The sequence below is a fragment of the Sceloporus occidentalis genome, unplaced genomic scaffold, assembly GCF_023333645.1.
Source record: "Sceloporus occidentalis isolate IW3139 unplaced genomic scaffold, rSceOcc1.0.p SCAF_47, whole genome shotgun sequence".
NCBI classification, from domain to species: domain Eukaryota; kingdom Metazoa; phylum Chordata; class Lepidosauria; order Squamata; family Phrynosomatidae; genus Sceloporus; species Sceloporus occidentalis.
This window is the reverse complement of record NW_028317027.1, coordinates 4,024,115-4,040,794: the sequence shown is the minus strand read 5'-3', so window position 1 is coordinate 4,040,794 and position 16,680 is coordinate 4,024,115. Positions and strand designations below refer to the sequence as shown.

The 16,680-nt window shown below is 39.1% G+C and overlaps 1 protein-coding gene across 1 annotated transcript in view; it reads left to right on the top strand.

The window, feature by feature from the left end:
• The first annotated feature begins 1,187 nt into the window (after positions 1–1,187).
• Positions 1,188–16,680, top strand: part of LOC149289238 (sodium/hydrogen exchanger 2-like) — a 29,297-nt gene continuing 13,804 nt past the window's right edge. The window contains exons 1-2 of the mRNA XM_089490892.1: positions 1,188–1,437; positions 13,720–14,183. Of these exons, the coding sequence (XP_089347018.1) occupies positions 1,188–1,437; positions 13,720–14,183 (714 nt within the window). The remainder of the gene's footprint in view (positions 1,438–13,719; positions 14,184–16,680) is intronic.

The window sequence follows — 16,680 nt, the reverse complement described above, 5'->3', positions numbered from 1 at the left end:
TCCAGGTTCTTTGAGTACCATCATCGATATCACAGGTGGCAACTCTACCCCCGTCGTGACTGCCGATTGTTGTCATCCATACTACAGAGGTGGTCTCTGCTATCAACGTCTGTGCCATTACACTACCATCATGCTCATCCATAAGACTGAGTGAAATGGACCATTGCAATCTTCATAAATTGCAGAATCCAATATTATTTCTGCAAGAAATGAAAACATTTAGCCCCATGATTGCTAAAGGCATCAACGCTTATGTGTCTCACTCAGAAGCAGCTGTTTAAAAATCCTAGTAAACATAAAAAACAGGCATTTCATTTTTTTCCCAACATTTAAGTTACGGTGTATCAGTTCGGTTAAAAATTATAGAAAAAAAAAAATATTGGGGCCTATATATATAAAAAAACGGCTGGCGCCAAGGTTACAGAGCCGTCTTATCAACATAGCAACCAAAAGAGTGTTCACATTCATTCCATTGTGTTCTATAATGGCATTATCACTTTGAAACAATATATTTTAAATCATATTTAGTTACTCCACACTTTATATTAGTCTTAGGAGTCAAATAGCTGACATAAGTTTACTGTATTGAAAACACAGGGATAGACTCTTCTGCTACTCAGGTTATGCAAAGTTCTCATTCTGTGTGTGGATGAGCATGATGGCAGTTACTGTACCCTAGACTGGAGTTCCAGTACTTTACAAACACAACAGCTCACATCTGATGATCTCTTTTACTGTTAGAGACACCTGCAAATGTCTTCTGCCCCCTACAGGTATACAAACTAGGTCTCTTATACATCCCCGTGCATTCACTTACTAAGCCACTCGTGTTTCTGTTCGGCTGCATTCTTTATGTTAGCAGTGAGGTTGCACTGAATGAAAACCTGTAAGCCGAGGAGAGTCTTTGACATAGATGAAGTGAAGGAGGAGTCGTGGAGGCAGAGCTGTGCAGCCAGCGCTGGGCGTGCTCTGTATCTGTGCACCTGATACTGAATGCAGCGAGGCAGGGAAGACAGGGAGCCCCAAGGCTTTTCTGCAACCTGTTCTTCTAAGTCACTTCGCTGCTCTATCTGGATTACCTGCCATCCCACCAAGCTGCACACATGCACATCTCTCCTTTGTTAGCTCTTGTGAAGAAGATCTTTTAAAAGAACAGTGTACCCTTTGGAAGAGTCGTAACGTATACGATGCTACCCCCTGTGCCACTCCATTCCGGGGTCTCCCTGTGGCTTGTGTGCCTAAGTTGCTGGGGTTTTGTACCCCAAGTGACAGCCACCTTGTCGCCCAGTGGCTCCAGCCCTAACTTTCACTTGGCTCCCAGGAACGAGGTGACCCCTGCAGAAACCAGGCTGTCCGTCTTCACTTTGGATTACCCGCATGTGCAGGTGCCCTTTGAGATCACGCTATGGATTCTTTTGGCTTCCTTGGCCAAGATTGGTGAGTGGATCACTGCTTTCTCAGAGGCGATTTAAGAGCCCCGTTCTCAGGAGATCCAATGTCACACCACAAAGTTTCCCATTTAGGAAGAACAGCTTAGCTGGGTATGGTGTTACTTACAATGACTGTGTTTGAGTGTCCATGCCACTTAGCAGTGCTATACTTTACCGTAATTATAAAGTTTTAGCTCACCTGATCTAGGACTAGGACATACCGGTCCTGATGGGTCACAGGGGGTAAAAACCGGTTTTGATTCTTTTAGTATGCAGGGTTAACCAGTTCAGCGCTCCGAAAATAAATGATGACAACTAACACAACAGACATATACACAAGATCGGTTGAGGTTTAAGCGACATAATGAAATGCTGTACTGTTTTTTTTAAAGATATAACTGTCCATATTAGTAAAAACCGGTTTTAATCTTTTGATGTGATTACTCATAACATGCTGCAGGTTACAGTAGACACTACAGGCAGGAAATACAGGGTTAACCATATCACTCCTCTAAAAAATACATTCTGAGAACTAACGTGACACTATACATGTAAAATATATTTAATATATACATAGATACATAAAGGTTTAAGTTATATAATTAGATCTATGAAAATGTGTAGCCACTTCCCTGGCACTCCCTCTGTATGTGGCTAGTTCACAGACTAGGCTTCCATAGTTCATATAATCATATAAAGGAATTGTATGTGCGTCCTGACTCGGAATGGAGAGGTAAGCTCTTTATTTTTAACTAGAGTTGTTAACATATTCCTTGTTACATATTCACCTTCCGCTTCGTTACATGAGCTATTTAGAGAAGGGCATGTGTGCCATTACACACCCTCAAAATACCCTCCAAATGTGACTGGTGACTAAACAGATTATTACACATACTCCACGACCAGCCAAAGCTATTACTAACTCTTAAACAGTGGACTAACGTGGTGTCGGCGGGGGGCAGAGGCTCTTCCAGGATTTTTAGGGCCCTAAGTAAAAAGATTTCCGAAAATGTCATCTCTAATACATCACGCTGTGTACAGCACTTGATCTGACACAATAGAAGAAGTGCGGTGCCTGGTACAGGCCCATCGGACAGTTACCTGGTTTGCAATAAGGCCAGTGTGGGCCTGTTCTAGGTTGCCTCTTAAAAGGACACTAAATGTCCCAGGTGGCCTTTTAAACAAACAATCCATATTAAAGTACTTAGTATATTAATATGCATTAAGTGAACTTGAAATAAAAAATTATATTAATTGCTTACCTTTAGTAGAAGCTGCAGTGATACACCTAATCCATGGTCTGATGTTCCATGCCACTGATTGGCTGCTTGGAAAAGCTAATGAGTGACATAAAAGGGATCTCATCAAAACCTGTAGGTGGTCTTTCTAGACCACTCCCTGAATGCATGTCAAGCTTGTGCTGTAGCTAACTCGTAGTATATAACATGGCAGACGTGTTTGGCAAATAGCCGAACAATCAAGTGATTGGTTAATACACTGATCAGCCATAACATGATGACCTGTCAGTGGGTGGGATATATTAGGCAGCAAGTGAACATTTTGTCCTCAAAGTTGATGTGTTGGAAGCAGGAAACATGGGCAAGCATAAGGATCTGAGTGACTTTGACAAGGGCTAAATTGTGATGGTTAGAGGACTGGATCATAGCATCTCCAAAACTGAAGCTCTTGTGGAGTGTTCCTGGTCTGCAGTGGTCCAAGGAAGGAAAAGCGGTGAACTGGCGACAGGGTCATGGTTGGCCAAAATTCATTGATGCTCGTGGGGGGCGAAGTCAATGGAAGAAGATGGCCTGGTCTAATGAATCAAATTTTTCTTTTCCATCACGTGGATGGCCGGATGTGTGTGTGTGTTGCTTACCTGGAGAACACATGTCACCAGGAAGGCCCCACCTTGCAACTTACAGGACTTAAAGAATCTGCTGCTAACCTCTTGGTGCCAGATACCACAGCACACCTTCAGAGGTTAAGTGGAGTCCATGCCTCGACGGGCCAGGGCTGTTTTGGCGGCAAAAGGGGGACCTACACAATGTTAGACAGATGGTCATAATTTTATAGCTGACAGGTATATATGAAATTAAAATAAAAAAATAAAATCTGTGCTGGCCATTTTGAAAAGCTATTTGAGAAAAGCTAGTGGGATTTTTACATACAGAATAAGATCTTTTAAAATGCATGAATGAATTTTAAAACGACTAACGCTTATAAATGCAACATAACAAGAAAAAATAAGTGTGATAAATGATGTTCAAAATACTAAAAAAATATATTTTATTTTATTATACATATATATATATATATATATATATATATATATATGTGTGTTAATGTAGACTGTGACTGTATGTCTACTATAATATTAAGTACTTGATGGTACTACAGTATACAGTATGTACACTAAAAATAACAATTTCAGTTCCAGCCCCGAGACCTGTATAGTTTTAGTACGACAAACCAAAGCTTGTTGGCAGGTAATATGGTATGAATTATTCATACCGAGTTTACCCTTCAGAGACAAAGCAAGCAATGATAACAGCAATCGGACACTAATTGCATTCATTTGGCATTCTTTTAAGTAACCATCGACTAGATCATTAGCTAAATTGCTTCTTAAAATCTTTCTGTAATTAAAGTGATGAATTTTAAAGTAAATAAACCCCTATACAAACACTATTGCACAATAAGTTTATAGGATATTTATAGGATAATGATCCTCAAGCCAACCTAGGCTACTGCCTAGAACCCTTGTTAAACTGGAGCCCCTGCTGTGAGCCAAAGCAAGCATTAGAGCTCCACGCATAGTAGCTGCGTCCCCATATAATGAATTAAGTGAAAATATGCACAAATGGTGCTAATGAAGATATTTTCTCTGTGGCCCAATGGATTCTTAAATTGTCTCTGCTCTTAAGTATGTATGAAAGAATGTTTAGACAATAAAAAAACATGAAGATAATATGTATGAATTACTGCCTTATGCAGTACAAGAGGTGGGTGAGCCAACCAGCGCCCGAGCCAAGCCCAACTGTAGGCTAGAGGAAGAGTTTGGACTGGCCCTGATCCAGCATATGTTTCTCATCTATGTATGATCCAGAGTAAAGCCAGGCATCGGGCTCAAATACAGTGTAGCCAAAGCTCATCAAGCTATACATGTGCCCCAAATGGCTATTTCCCTCTACTATTTAACACTGCATAAAAACACCAAAACCTGTGCCCAGCCTGAATCAAGCATGACACATGTGAGCTGGCTCTAGTGGCAGATCGGGTGCTGCTGTGTGTGGTCAGTGGCTAGATATACCCAGCCACGCGCTACGGGAGCGTACAAAATGTATGCGGGCACCTATTTTTAGCTATTGGCAGCACTTATGTCATCATACGGCTGTTGGCCAAGTGCCAGGGCCACCTCGCAAATGCAAGTTCGACTATATATCTATCTATCTATCTATCTATCTATATATATGGTTAATCAAAGGGACTCAATTAAGTACAACTGTATTATTTACTTGGTTTTGAGCTGAAGGAGCATTTCTAGAAACTACACTGGCCCTGTCCAAAAATTGTCCCGGGCCATCACAGCTTCACAAGTAACTTTCCCACAGTGCCACCTTTGTCCTCAAACAGCTTGTCTGTGCCACCTTTGCTCCAAACAGCTTGTCTGTGCCACCTTTAACCCAAACAGCTTGTCTGTGCCATCTTTTACCCCTAACAGCCTGACTGTACCATTTCGGCCCCTAAACAGCCTGCCTGTGCTTGGATCACTAAATAATTTTATCATCATGTGAGTCCGGATCACTATATAATGATAAGTGATATACTGTACCACCCTTAGTGTCTGAATCATTATATAATCATAAGAGTCATGCTGTACCACCATCTATGTCTTGTCACTTTATAATGATGGGACTCAAGCTGTACCACTGTCTGTCTGGCTCACTTTATAATGTTAGGAGTCATGCTGTAGCACTGTCTGTGGGAATACCCTTCTGAAAGTTAATATAAAAGAAGTGTCCCTGAATGGCAGTGAGCAAATGTGGTCACCCTAGCATGAGGGGATTCTACAGGATCCTCCCATATGCTTTTGCTTCACCCCCCAGGTAAATGGCATGCAAGCAGCGACTTATTGTGTGGCAGCAGTCCTCCTGTAGAAAAACTAAGGGGCAGGTCACCCTCATTGGTGATCTTCCCCTCTTCTATGCTGCTGTTGCTCAAGGTGATGTGCACACCTCTTAGCATATGATATACTTACTGGTGGCTTCAGAGCTGGTTCAGCGAGCACTGCTGGTGAGGTCTGTTCAGACTACCACGTGCATGTGAGGGAAGCAGTGTTCCCTCTAAGCTGTGCGCTTGTGCTCGCGCACATAGCTTTCAGAGGGAGCACACACGAACAAAAATTGTGCGCACAACCGGCAGTGTACCGAAGGGGGGGGGGGCGGTCCTCTACTGGTTGTGTGCACGGCACTCCTCCAGAGACGGACAGTAATGTCCGCCGCTAGAGGAGCAAGCTCGGTTGGGGAGATCAAGGATCTCCCTCTAACCATCTTTAAAAAAATCAAGGGAGCTGGAGGTCTGTTAATGTCCGATCCTGCTCCCTTTCGATGCGCGCGGCAACTGATGCTGTGCGTTGGGATTTGATGTCATATCCCGGCGCACAGCACTGAAGCCACACCCACCGCCTCCACTGCAAAGGAAGGAGAGGACACAGAAGAGGAGGAAAAGTGACAGGTAGGAAAACATTCTGTGAAAGTGAATTAGTAAGTGTGTGAGAGTGATGGGTGTTATGCTGTAGCTTAAACTGAATGTTTGTGAATGAGTGTGTGTGTGATAGCATGGATGTGTAAGTGTGGGGGGGGGTAGCATGGCATAGGGAGGCTGTAATCATATTCCTATCATGCTCAGGTTCCAGCATGTACTGGCTGCCTGACCATGATAGGATTGCTGTTAGCAATTATATATTTTTTTGTTCAATTTTGGTGTGTTAACCACACCTTTATTAAAAGTAAGTAACACCAAAATTGGACAGAAAAATTCAATAACAATATTAATATATATATATGATTGCTAACAGCAAGCCCACTCCTATCATGCCCAAGCAACCAGTACATTCTAGAACCTGGGCATGATAGGAGTGTGATTGCTGTTAATTATATATATATGTTATATTATATATATATATATTGTTATTGATTTTTTTTGTCTAATTTTGGTGTGTTATTTTTAATAAAAGTGTTTTTTGTTTGTTTTTGTTTTTCAAGGTGTGGGGGGGGGTCATTTTCGGTTCATTACATAAGTTATGGTGGGTAAAAGGTGATGGAAACCCTTCCACTTAAATTTAAGGGGTAGTAGAAGTATTATTAAACACTCATCTACATATATATACATAGATACTAGGCCAGACACTAAAGTGGTAGGCCTACACCACATCAATGTTTGGCTTAGTATATAGTGATCGGGGTTATGCTGCATTATTGTCAATGTCTGGCTCAATGTATAGTGATAGGTGTTATGTTGTACCACGGTCAATGTGTGCCTCTGTATATAGTGATAGGTGTTATGCTGTACCACCGTCAGTGCGTGCCTCAGTATATAGTGATAGATGTTCTGCTGTACCACTGTCAGTGTTTGCCTCAGTATATAATGATAGCAGTTATGCTGTACCACTGTCAATGTTTGCCTCAGTATATAGTGATAGCAGTTATGCTGTACCACTGTCAATGTTTGCCTCACTATATAATGTTAGCAGTTATGCTGTACCACCGTCAATGTTTGCCTCAGTATATAATGATAGCAGTTATGCTGTACCACCGTCAATGTTTGCCTCAGTATATAAGAATGCAAAAAAACAGAATGTTGCAGAATCTTGTAATACCTTTTTTATTGGACTAACAGTATTTAAAATAATAGACGAGCTTTCGGGAGTCCTCCCTTTATCAAGTCAAAAGCATTTCTGACCAAGCAAGTGAAAAACACAGTTTAAAACTGACCAGTACATGTTCTGATACAGGGTTAAAACAGGGGTTAAAACAACACGGTAGAGAATTTGCAGACAAAAAACTAAGAGGGTCGTAAATAGTATATAGTGGCATATACTGCACAGATAAGGCTAGGGGGGAGCAGGGCTAAGCGTGTAGGAGAGAGAGAAGAAGAGAAAAAAAAAAAACGGTTATAGGAAGTTTTGATAGTGTGCTAAGAAGCTCAAATCCACATTAAGTCCTCTGTTTTTACAATCATAAACATTTATCATTTTGGCTTCAAATGTCTTTCTTTCTTGGGTGTTTTTGAAATTACCTCTCAGTGTTTTGATTTTAAGGTCATATATGGAGTGACCCGTTTGGGTGAAGTGGTGCCCAACTGGAGTGCAAAGGTTTTCTTCATCATGATGGTTCATCTGATGCAGATTCATCCTTTTATTGAGTTGCTGGCAGGTTTCACCGATGTAACACCCTATAGTACATTTGGTGCATTGAATCATGTATACAACATTTTGTGAAGTGCATGAGTATGATCCTTTAATATTGTATGTCTTGTTGTTGTGGGTGGCTGTGTTGCTGGTACAGATGTGTTGGCAAAGTTTGCATCTGGCTTTGTTGCATGGTTTGCTTCCATTATCTGTGTGTGTTGTTTCAGTATGTAGTTTGCTACTCACCAGCTTTTGTTTGAGATTAGCTGGTTGTCTGAAGGCCAAGATGGGGGGTTCAGGGAAAATTTCTTTTAACACCACATCCTCTGCTAGCATTGGCTGCAGATCCTTGATGATTTTTGGTATTTATTCTAGGGCAGGATTGTATGTGGCTACTAGAGGTATGCGTGAGGATGTTTGTCTGTGTATTGCAACAGGTGTTCACGTGGTGTTTGTAGAGCAGAGTTAATTTTCTTATTGATGATCCTAGGTTTGTATCCCTTTTGTTTGAGTGTCTCAGACAGTGTTTTTAGATGCATGTCTCTGTCATCAGTGTTGGAGCAGATGCAGTGGTACCTGGTGGCTTGGCTATGGATGATGCCTTGCTTTGTGTGGGATGGATGGAAGCTGGATTTGTGCAGGTAGTTGGATCGGTCTGTGGGTTTTCTGTATAGGGATGTATGTAGTGTGTCCTTGTTTATTGTGACAGTTGTATACAAGAAGTTTACACTTTCTGTGGAGAAGTCCATTTTGAGTTTGATAGATGGGTGAAATGTATTAAATGCGTTATGGAACTCTCTGAGGTTTTCTTTTCCGTCCGTCCAGACAATGAAAATATCATCAATGTAGCGATACTATTTGTAGGGTTTGTGAAGTTGTGTTTCCAAGAATCGTTGTTCCAGGTCAGCCATAAATAGATTGGCATATTGTGGTGCCATTCTCGTCCCCATGGCAGTGCCCATGGTTTGCAGATATATATTGTTGTTGAAACTGAAGTAGTTGTGTGTGAGGATGAATTCTATGAGTTTAGTAATGGTTTGAGGACTGTATTTCTGGTTGAGAAATACAGTCCCCCTGTCAATGTTTACAAAAAACAAAATACTGTCTGCGCTTCTCACCCTAATAAAGTTGGCAACAAATATATAAACATAATATAAATGAGAGGTTTTGGTTATATGAATTGGCCAAAGCATAATTAAGCTCACCCGCCACGTCAAGGCACACTCTCAATAGGGTGAGAACCTACTCTCACCTCCTACATAGTGGGCACACAAAGCAGTTTATACTGCTACCAAAACCTTATTAATGTGTTGGGGGAGGTGCAATTAAACCTCCTCCCATTTAACCCCTGGACAGCAAGCTGCAACCAGACTGATGAGGAGCCAACAACCTCAAATATGTGCAAACAGGGAAAAGAAAAAATGTCGGTGCGCTAAGCTAGTCTCAGGCTCAAATAATACAAATGTATAATATGAGGCCTACCAAACAGTGTGAGCATGCTGCAAATACAGTGTGTTGGCTGTACAGTGTCTTTTCTTTTCTTTTCCCCTGTCAATGTTTGCCTAATGATAGAAGCTATGCAGTTTTAAAGTGTGTGTGTGAGGGGGTCCCACGTACAGGATCCGCCCCAGGTGCCAAATACTCTAGGTACGCCCCTGCGGACAACAGTTTTTCCCAATTTTTTTTTATCTTTTATGCGGCTTGGAGCCTTCCGCTCGTGATTCGCTCATAATTTACTTATGCAGTGAGAATTTCACCTTTAAAAAAACATTACAGTAAATAATACAGTTGTGTAACTAATACTACATTATCACACTATAATGTAGTGTGATTAACCATGAGCGGGCTATACCAAAAATATAGAATAACAATTTAAATTTAACATTTGCAGAAGCATATTGTGCGCACAAAATTTTGGCTCTGGGAAAATTTTTGCACAAGAGACATTTTCTGCGCACACCACCTAAGAAAAATTAGAGGGAACATTGATGGAGAGTGCTCCTGTTGATTTCAAGCAACCAATTGGTAGCAAAAACTTTTAGATTATTTTAGAGGTGGGCAACTACAGCAGCAGGACTCCATCTTCTGTGTCAGGAGTGTGCTTTATTTTATTTTGTTTTGGAAGAATGCATACTAAAGTACTCACATTGTTCTTTAACATACAACCTATACCACTTCTAGTAGTAGACCATTCCACTTATCTGCCACCCTCTCAGTAAAGTAAAACTTTAACGCATTAGATTTACTGTTAATACTAAGTTAATGAACAACACTTTACAATGTGGTAAAAATTAACACAGGGGGCAAATTAAGGATTTTTGTCAGTTCGCAGTTAGTAATCTTTATGATGTAGCCATTAAATTTGTACTCTCGTTTAACATTTTCAAATTGTGATTTTTAAATTGTCTTTTATTACTTGCCATGAATTGTACAACATGTAGATCTGGATTACCTGAAAGCAGTTAGCACTAGGTTCATTAATAGACAATGCAGGCATAGGATAGAGGTATATGGTTACCTGCCAATGAAGCTAAAATTAAACTTTGCGCATGGTCTAAAACACAAAACTTGCACCTGTGTGTCTGTTGTTCCACATGGTCCCACAGAGTTTCATATATATATATAATTAGAATCTTCATTCTGTAGTGTTCATTATTCTGTTTATCCCCTGCAGCGTCCCTGGTAAATGTAGGTTTGCTGTCAGGAGTGAAATATGAGATTTTCTGACAATTATGTAGTAGATTGCTCTCCACATGGTATTCTTTCCAGGCTGGCAACTTTACTGACAACATCATATAACCATGTTAGTGTTAAAAATAGCATCTAGAAAACAATCTGGAGCACAAATAGTTTTTGCTTGCTGAAGGCTTCTTAGAAAGAGCAATGTTATATTTGTAGGTCATTTATAATCCAAATTTACAAGTTTGTTATGATGATGGCAAAACCTTAATAGGCCATAATCTCTTGTTAATAAACCAGCAGAAGTGGGGTAGCTAAATCCAGTTCCCTAATAAATGCCCTCCATCGCTCTTGCCCTTCAGCGCTCCAGTCACCCAGACTAATTTTTTTAAAACATCCCAGATCATTTGCTGCCCCAGTTAGGGTGACCACATTTTATTTCTGCTATTCAGGGACACAGTATGGAGTAGAATTAACCCCTCTATTACCAGACATTACACACGCACAGTCACACAAACAGACAAACACAGTCACATACACACACACAGGCCCTCTCATATCACACACACAGTGGGTTTCTTACCTGGTGCTGACTGCAGCTTACACTGACAAACTGAGGTAAAGGGTATAAAGCTTTATACCAAGGTGCACATAAACTATAATCCCCAAACTACGGTGAGCCTAAATTTAAAAGCACGTTCTTAAATAATCACGGATAATATTTGAGTTGTAATAACTTAAAGTGTATTAATATTTTATACAAATTTACAGTTGTGGATCCCCCCTTTTAAAACATTAAAATGTTTATTTTTTTTAAGAAAAATAACTAAATTCTGTATTATATGGAATGTTATTATATGGAATTACCAATGTAGAAACCCTTTTAATATTGCAGAAATTGAACATTTACAATAAATATAGATATTGGTTTTATTCTAAACTCAGAGAAGACAACAACTATTCACATGATTATGCATGCAGCATAATAATAGGTTCGCATCTCTTTTTTTGGATATAACCTGTAATGAATTAGCACAACTGAAAGACTAGCCATGCCAAATTTAGAACAAAGATCAAGATCCAGTTCAAAGCTGTTATTATCATTGAGATTTATGTGTAAATTGACCTTTACCTGGGGTGACAAAAAATTCCCTCCTGGAGAGCAGCAATGATTTTAATACAGGTAAAGCAAAAATCACGGAAAAGCAGAAACAGTGGAGTGCCAACAATGACACATTGTGTACAAACACTCAAGAAAGCTGGCCAATGAATATGATATCTTAAATCAGTAAAACATTAGTACAAGCCTGGTTAATTTGTTTGCATGGGCGTGGTACATACACGTTACAAATCTAGATAGATTTCATTAAACCGAATGAAAGTACTTAGTATTTTTTAGTAAATTATGTTTAAATGGCATACAGAAAAACACTATCTTTGTACCTTTTTTATACCCATAATACTCTATGATATAGAGTGAATATTAAAAGCAATTCACAATTAAATTGTTTGTGTTAAATTGGGTGGCCAGGTCGAGAATCTCCATATGAGACTTGAAAAGTTTCCATTTATGCAAAAGAATTAATTAATACGTAATATTTAATTATAGGCACCAAATATTGCTACTTTGATGGGACAGTTTGGAATTAGAACTTCAGGAGGAACTGCCCAATTCCAGCCGATCCCGTTCATCATTATATACATAATACATGTCATTATGTTTTATTTATAGAGTGCCATCATATTCCACAATGCTATTACAATAAGTGGAGAGTGAAAATTAATAGTAACATTCATATTCTAAAAATATATAGTAACAGAAGCAGAAGAGGGTCCTGCTCCTATGAGTTTACAGTCTTTTAAGAGGTTGAGGTTAAATGAGATAGAAGGAAAGTGGCTTGCTTGATTGTTTCCAAAGGTGGTACAGTGAAGACAGTGGCGTGGAGATTTAAAAGGTGAGAACAGGTTTCTTTAAGAATGAAGGTTGAAGATATGAGGAAGAGAGATTGTATGAATCTCTGAATAGGTGAATTTTTAGTTTAAAGTTGTACGAAATATTCTGACGGTGTGTGTTAGGGAATTTCAGAGAGTACGTACAGCATGGGTAAAATCCCAGAGATGAAAGTGGGAAGGAGTGTTAATAGTTGAAGAGAAACATAAACTGTGAGAAGGGGCAGTTAGGGGATTATTTGGAGATATGTACAACAATAAAGGGCAGCAATGTTATTAACAGCTTTTTTGTAAGCTCTTTTGGGGCAGCAAATGAGGAATGATGAGATAGGTGTGACGGAGATGTTAAGAATGAATCAGAACAATGGCCTGGGAGACAAGAGGGGAGACAAGTTAGTATCTCAGAAGTCTCCTGTGAGAGGAAAGAACTAATTTGAGAGATATTTCACAGGTAAAGGTGGTATTAGTTGGTGAGCAACTGGATATGAAGGGTGAAGGAGAGAACAGATTCAACTGCAACACCATGGCAGCAAACTTGATCTGCCGGGGTAGACTGTGGAATTTTCAACAGTGATCGAGACATCAGTCTTGGAGATATAGAGCTATAGAGACATGTTAGTGAGGTGAGTAAAAAGAGAGGGGAGAGCCCAAGAGAGGAAAGGTAAATTAGAGTGTCTTCGGAACATAGGTGTTACATTCAAAGACAAGGGATTAACGTTTGGTAAAAATGTGTTTAGAATGCAGCAGTGCCATACTTGAAAGAGAGGGTGACATAGCATGGTTATGTCTGATCAATAGCCCTAGATTTGCTACATTGCTGTTCCAAGCAAGCCCCTAGAATTTATAAAACTACTTATAATACATACTTATATAAATAACATTATGTTAATCATGTTTTTTTTTACTTAGAAGTTAGGAATCAATATAATAGTTGGTTTTCCATTGTAAAACGTAGTATGTTAAAATAGTATATGTATGTATAGTAGTGTGTTATACTACCAGAAAATAAGATTACCGTCTTCACAACATCAACATTACCTATATCATGTGAATGATGTGAATATATTAGAAAAGCAACTCATGTTCCTATTTTTTGGTGATTTAATCCCATAAAATAAATAATTTAGAAGAGTGTCACCATATTCTAATTCAAAGCTGATTTATGTTTTAATTAGGATTGGTCCTACACCATCTAGATCTAGATCTAGAGGTAGCCCTGGTTTTAATGTCATTTATTTTTTGCCCATACAGGCTTTCATCTGTACCGCAAACTGCACACAATTGTGCCGGAGAGCTGCCTGCTGATCCTTGTTGGATTACTTCTTGGTGGCATTATATTCGCAGTCAATGAGAAGTCTCCACCAGCAATGAAGACTGATGTCTTTTTCTTGTATCTCCTGCCACCAATTGTACTAGATGCTGGTTATTTTTTACCTACGAGGGCCTTCTTTGACAATGCGGGCACCATTTTCATGTATGCTGTGGTGGGCACATTGTGGAATGCCATTGGAATTGGTATATCTTTGTTTGGCATATGTCAGATTGAAGCATTTGGTCTGTTGGACATTAGTTTGCTGCAGTGCCTGTTATTTGGGAGCCTCATTTCAGCTGTGGACCCAGTAGCTGTCCTGGCTGTTTTTGAAAATATTCATGTCAATGAACAACTTTACATTTTAGTTTTTGGAGAATCATTGTTAAATGATGCCGTAACAGTGGTGAGTAAAAAAAAACAAAAAACAATTTTTGTGCATTTCATAATCTTTTCCATTGATTATACCAAATATCACTATATCAGATGAACAGATGTTTGTAAAAGAGACAACATTATATTACTTTAGTCATGTAAGAAATTTTCTATTTATTGTTAGTAGGAAAGATGATGAACCTATAAAATATTTGATATAGTTTAAAAGAATTGTAAAATTTGTATAAAAATCTATACACCAAATGTGAAATCAAATTTTTTATAGATTTGTTGCTCCTCATATCAGTAGGAGAAACAGCATTTATTCGATGCTGAATAAAAAGGAACAGCAAAATTGGAACAATTTGCCGAACAATTCCAAAATGGAAACAATCACTTTAGACACCAATGGAAATTTCCAGTTGATTTATATTTATTATAATTTTTTTAATCTGGTCTGGGTTGTGATGACAATATGTACACTCAAGTATATACCCCTAAGAATAATTAAGAATAATGTCATATGATTTAGCATGATTGTTTCGAAAACAATGCTATATTCTAATTTGTCGTAATTGAATTTCTCAAGCAAGTTCAGTTCAGCACAGCAGTACTACATAATCCTGTCTCGTATCCAGCTGTGCCCGCTTCCCTGCTCTGCCCACATTTCCAGCAGAGTATGTTTCCGTTACGGATCGTGTAGCAGGTGCCTTTTGATAAAACAACAAAATGTTGAAACATTGAACAGGAACTAAAATTTACAATATTTGCATGATTTTTGAAACTTGAATGGCTTAAACCTTTGGACCCGTTCTCATTATTCAAATACGTCAGTGTTAAGTGGAATGAATTCTAATGTCGCTGTCAGGTCAAAGGTGTCCTTGGCAAAGTTACATGAAGAAAGTATATCCAAGGCAACGTAACTGTAATTTTAGTTTTTAAGCTTGGTGTGGGAATGCTCAGTGTTTCTCCTCCAGGTTTAGGTCTAGTTGTCAGGGTCTCCAAGTGCTTTATTTGTATTGTAACCTAATATGATGTTATAGTGTTCCCAGCATCTGATTTCAAGAAAGTCCTTAACCCCTTCAATCCCCTATAGACGTACCGAGACGTCCAAAAAACGCCCACAAGGAAACCCCTATGGACGTCCGGGTACGTCCAGCCCTTCGTGCAGCGTCAGGGACACATCCCTGCCGCTGCACGGGAGACCAGGCTGTCGTTTGGCTTTCTGCATCCCGATCTCCCGTAACAGTTTCTGGCATGAAAGCCGGTAAGCTGTTACGGTTGAAAGTGCCCGATCGTGCGATCGCGCAGTTGCAAACGCGCGATCGGGCATTCCCCGATGCGAGGACCTGTGAGGACCTGCATAGAGATCACAGTGTGATCGGTGCAGGGGGATCGCGGGGAGGGGAGTGAGAAACCATCTCTCTCACTCCCCCTCCTGTCCTGAAAGAGAAAAGCAGAAAAAAAAAAAGTTAATTCATTTAAAAAATAATATTAAATAAATCATTAAAATAATAATATATATAATACAAAAAAAAATTATAATGTGAGCTGTGATGTCATTGTGACATCACTGGCATGTTCAGGAGGTCCCTAGGAGGACCTCTAACCATTTCTGTGTAAAAATAATATATAAAAAATAAAAAAAATGTAAAAAAAAATAAAATAATTTTTTTTAAAAAAAAAAAATCTATAAAAAAAGATAATAAAAAAATTATTAAAAAACCTTACTTCCTATTGCCCTAGCATAACATCTAGCCAGTATAACCCTTCTGCCCCCGTTCACAACCCCCAAACCCGTTAAGCCATAGGCATAAAAATTATACAAAATTGTACACCTTATAGTATGCTCCCTGGTGCTGGGAAAGTCTGGAAAATCTATATAAATTAGGTATTTCTGAAATCAGGACACCTGAATTAATAAACTTGGAGGGGATTTTCCATCACTTTACCTAATTTTGTGAGGATTCAGAGGGAAAATGTAAAAAAAAATTAGTTTAATTTTCTAATCTTCGCTAGTTTTTACTAAATTTCTCATTCTAAATTTTCAGCTAATCATCCAACTATGGTATCAAACGAAAGCTCTATCTCTCCTTGAAAAAACAATATATAGTTTATATGGGTACACTATTCACAGGAAAAGAGAATCTTCGCTAAACCGACATACCCCAAAAATGGCAAAATTGCTCTGGGCTTTGAGGTACCAAAAACCCCTGGGATTGAAGGGGTTAAAGGAACAGTCTAGATCCCAACACTATTTTTTGTAATGCATTTTGGAGTTCATTGGTGTATGTATTCTATAGTTGTTGTAGTTAGACAATAAGAGTTTAGACTCATTTAACTTGTTCCCAGGCTGCCTCTTCCAAACCCAGGAAATGTTAGCAAGAGAAGTGCTTCCTGTAAATGCTCAGTAGCATTCCCTTTGAAGTCAAAGGGAGATGAGCTCGTATAATCCAATATGCCATAAAATGTAACGGAAATTACTTTTCAAACCATTTTGAATATAATTTTGATATTTAATTATTTTG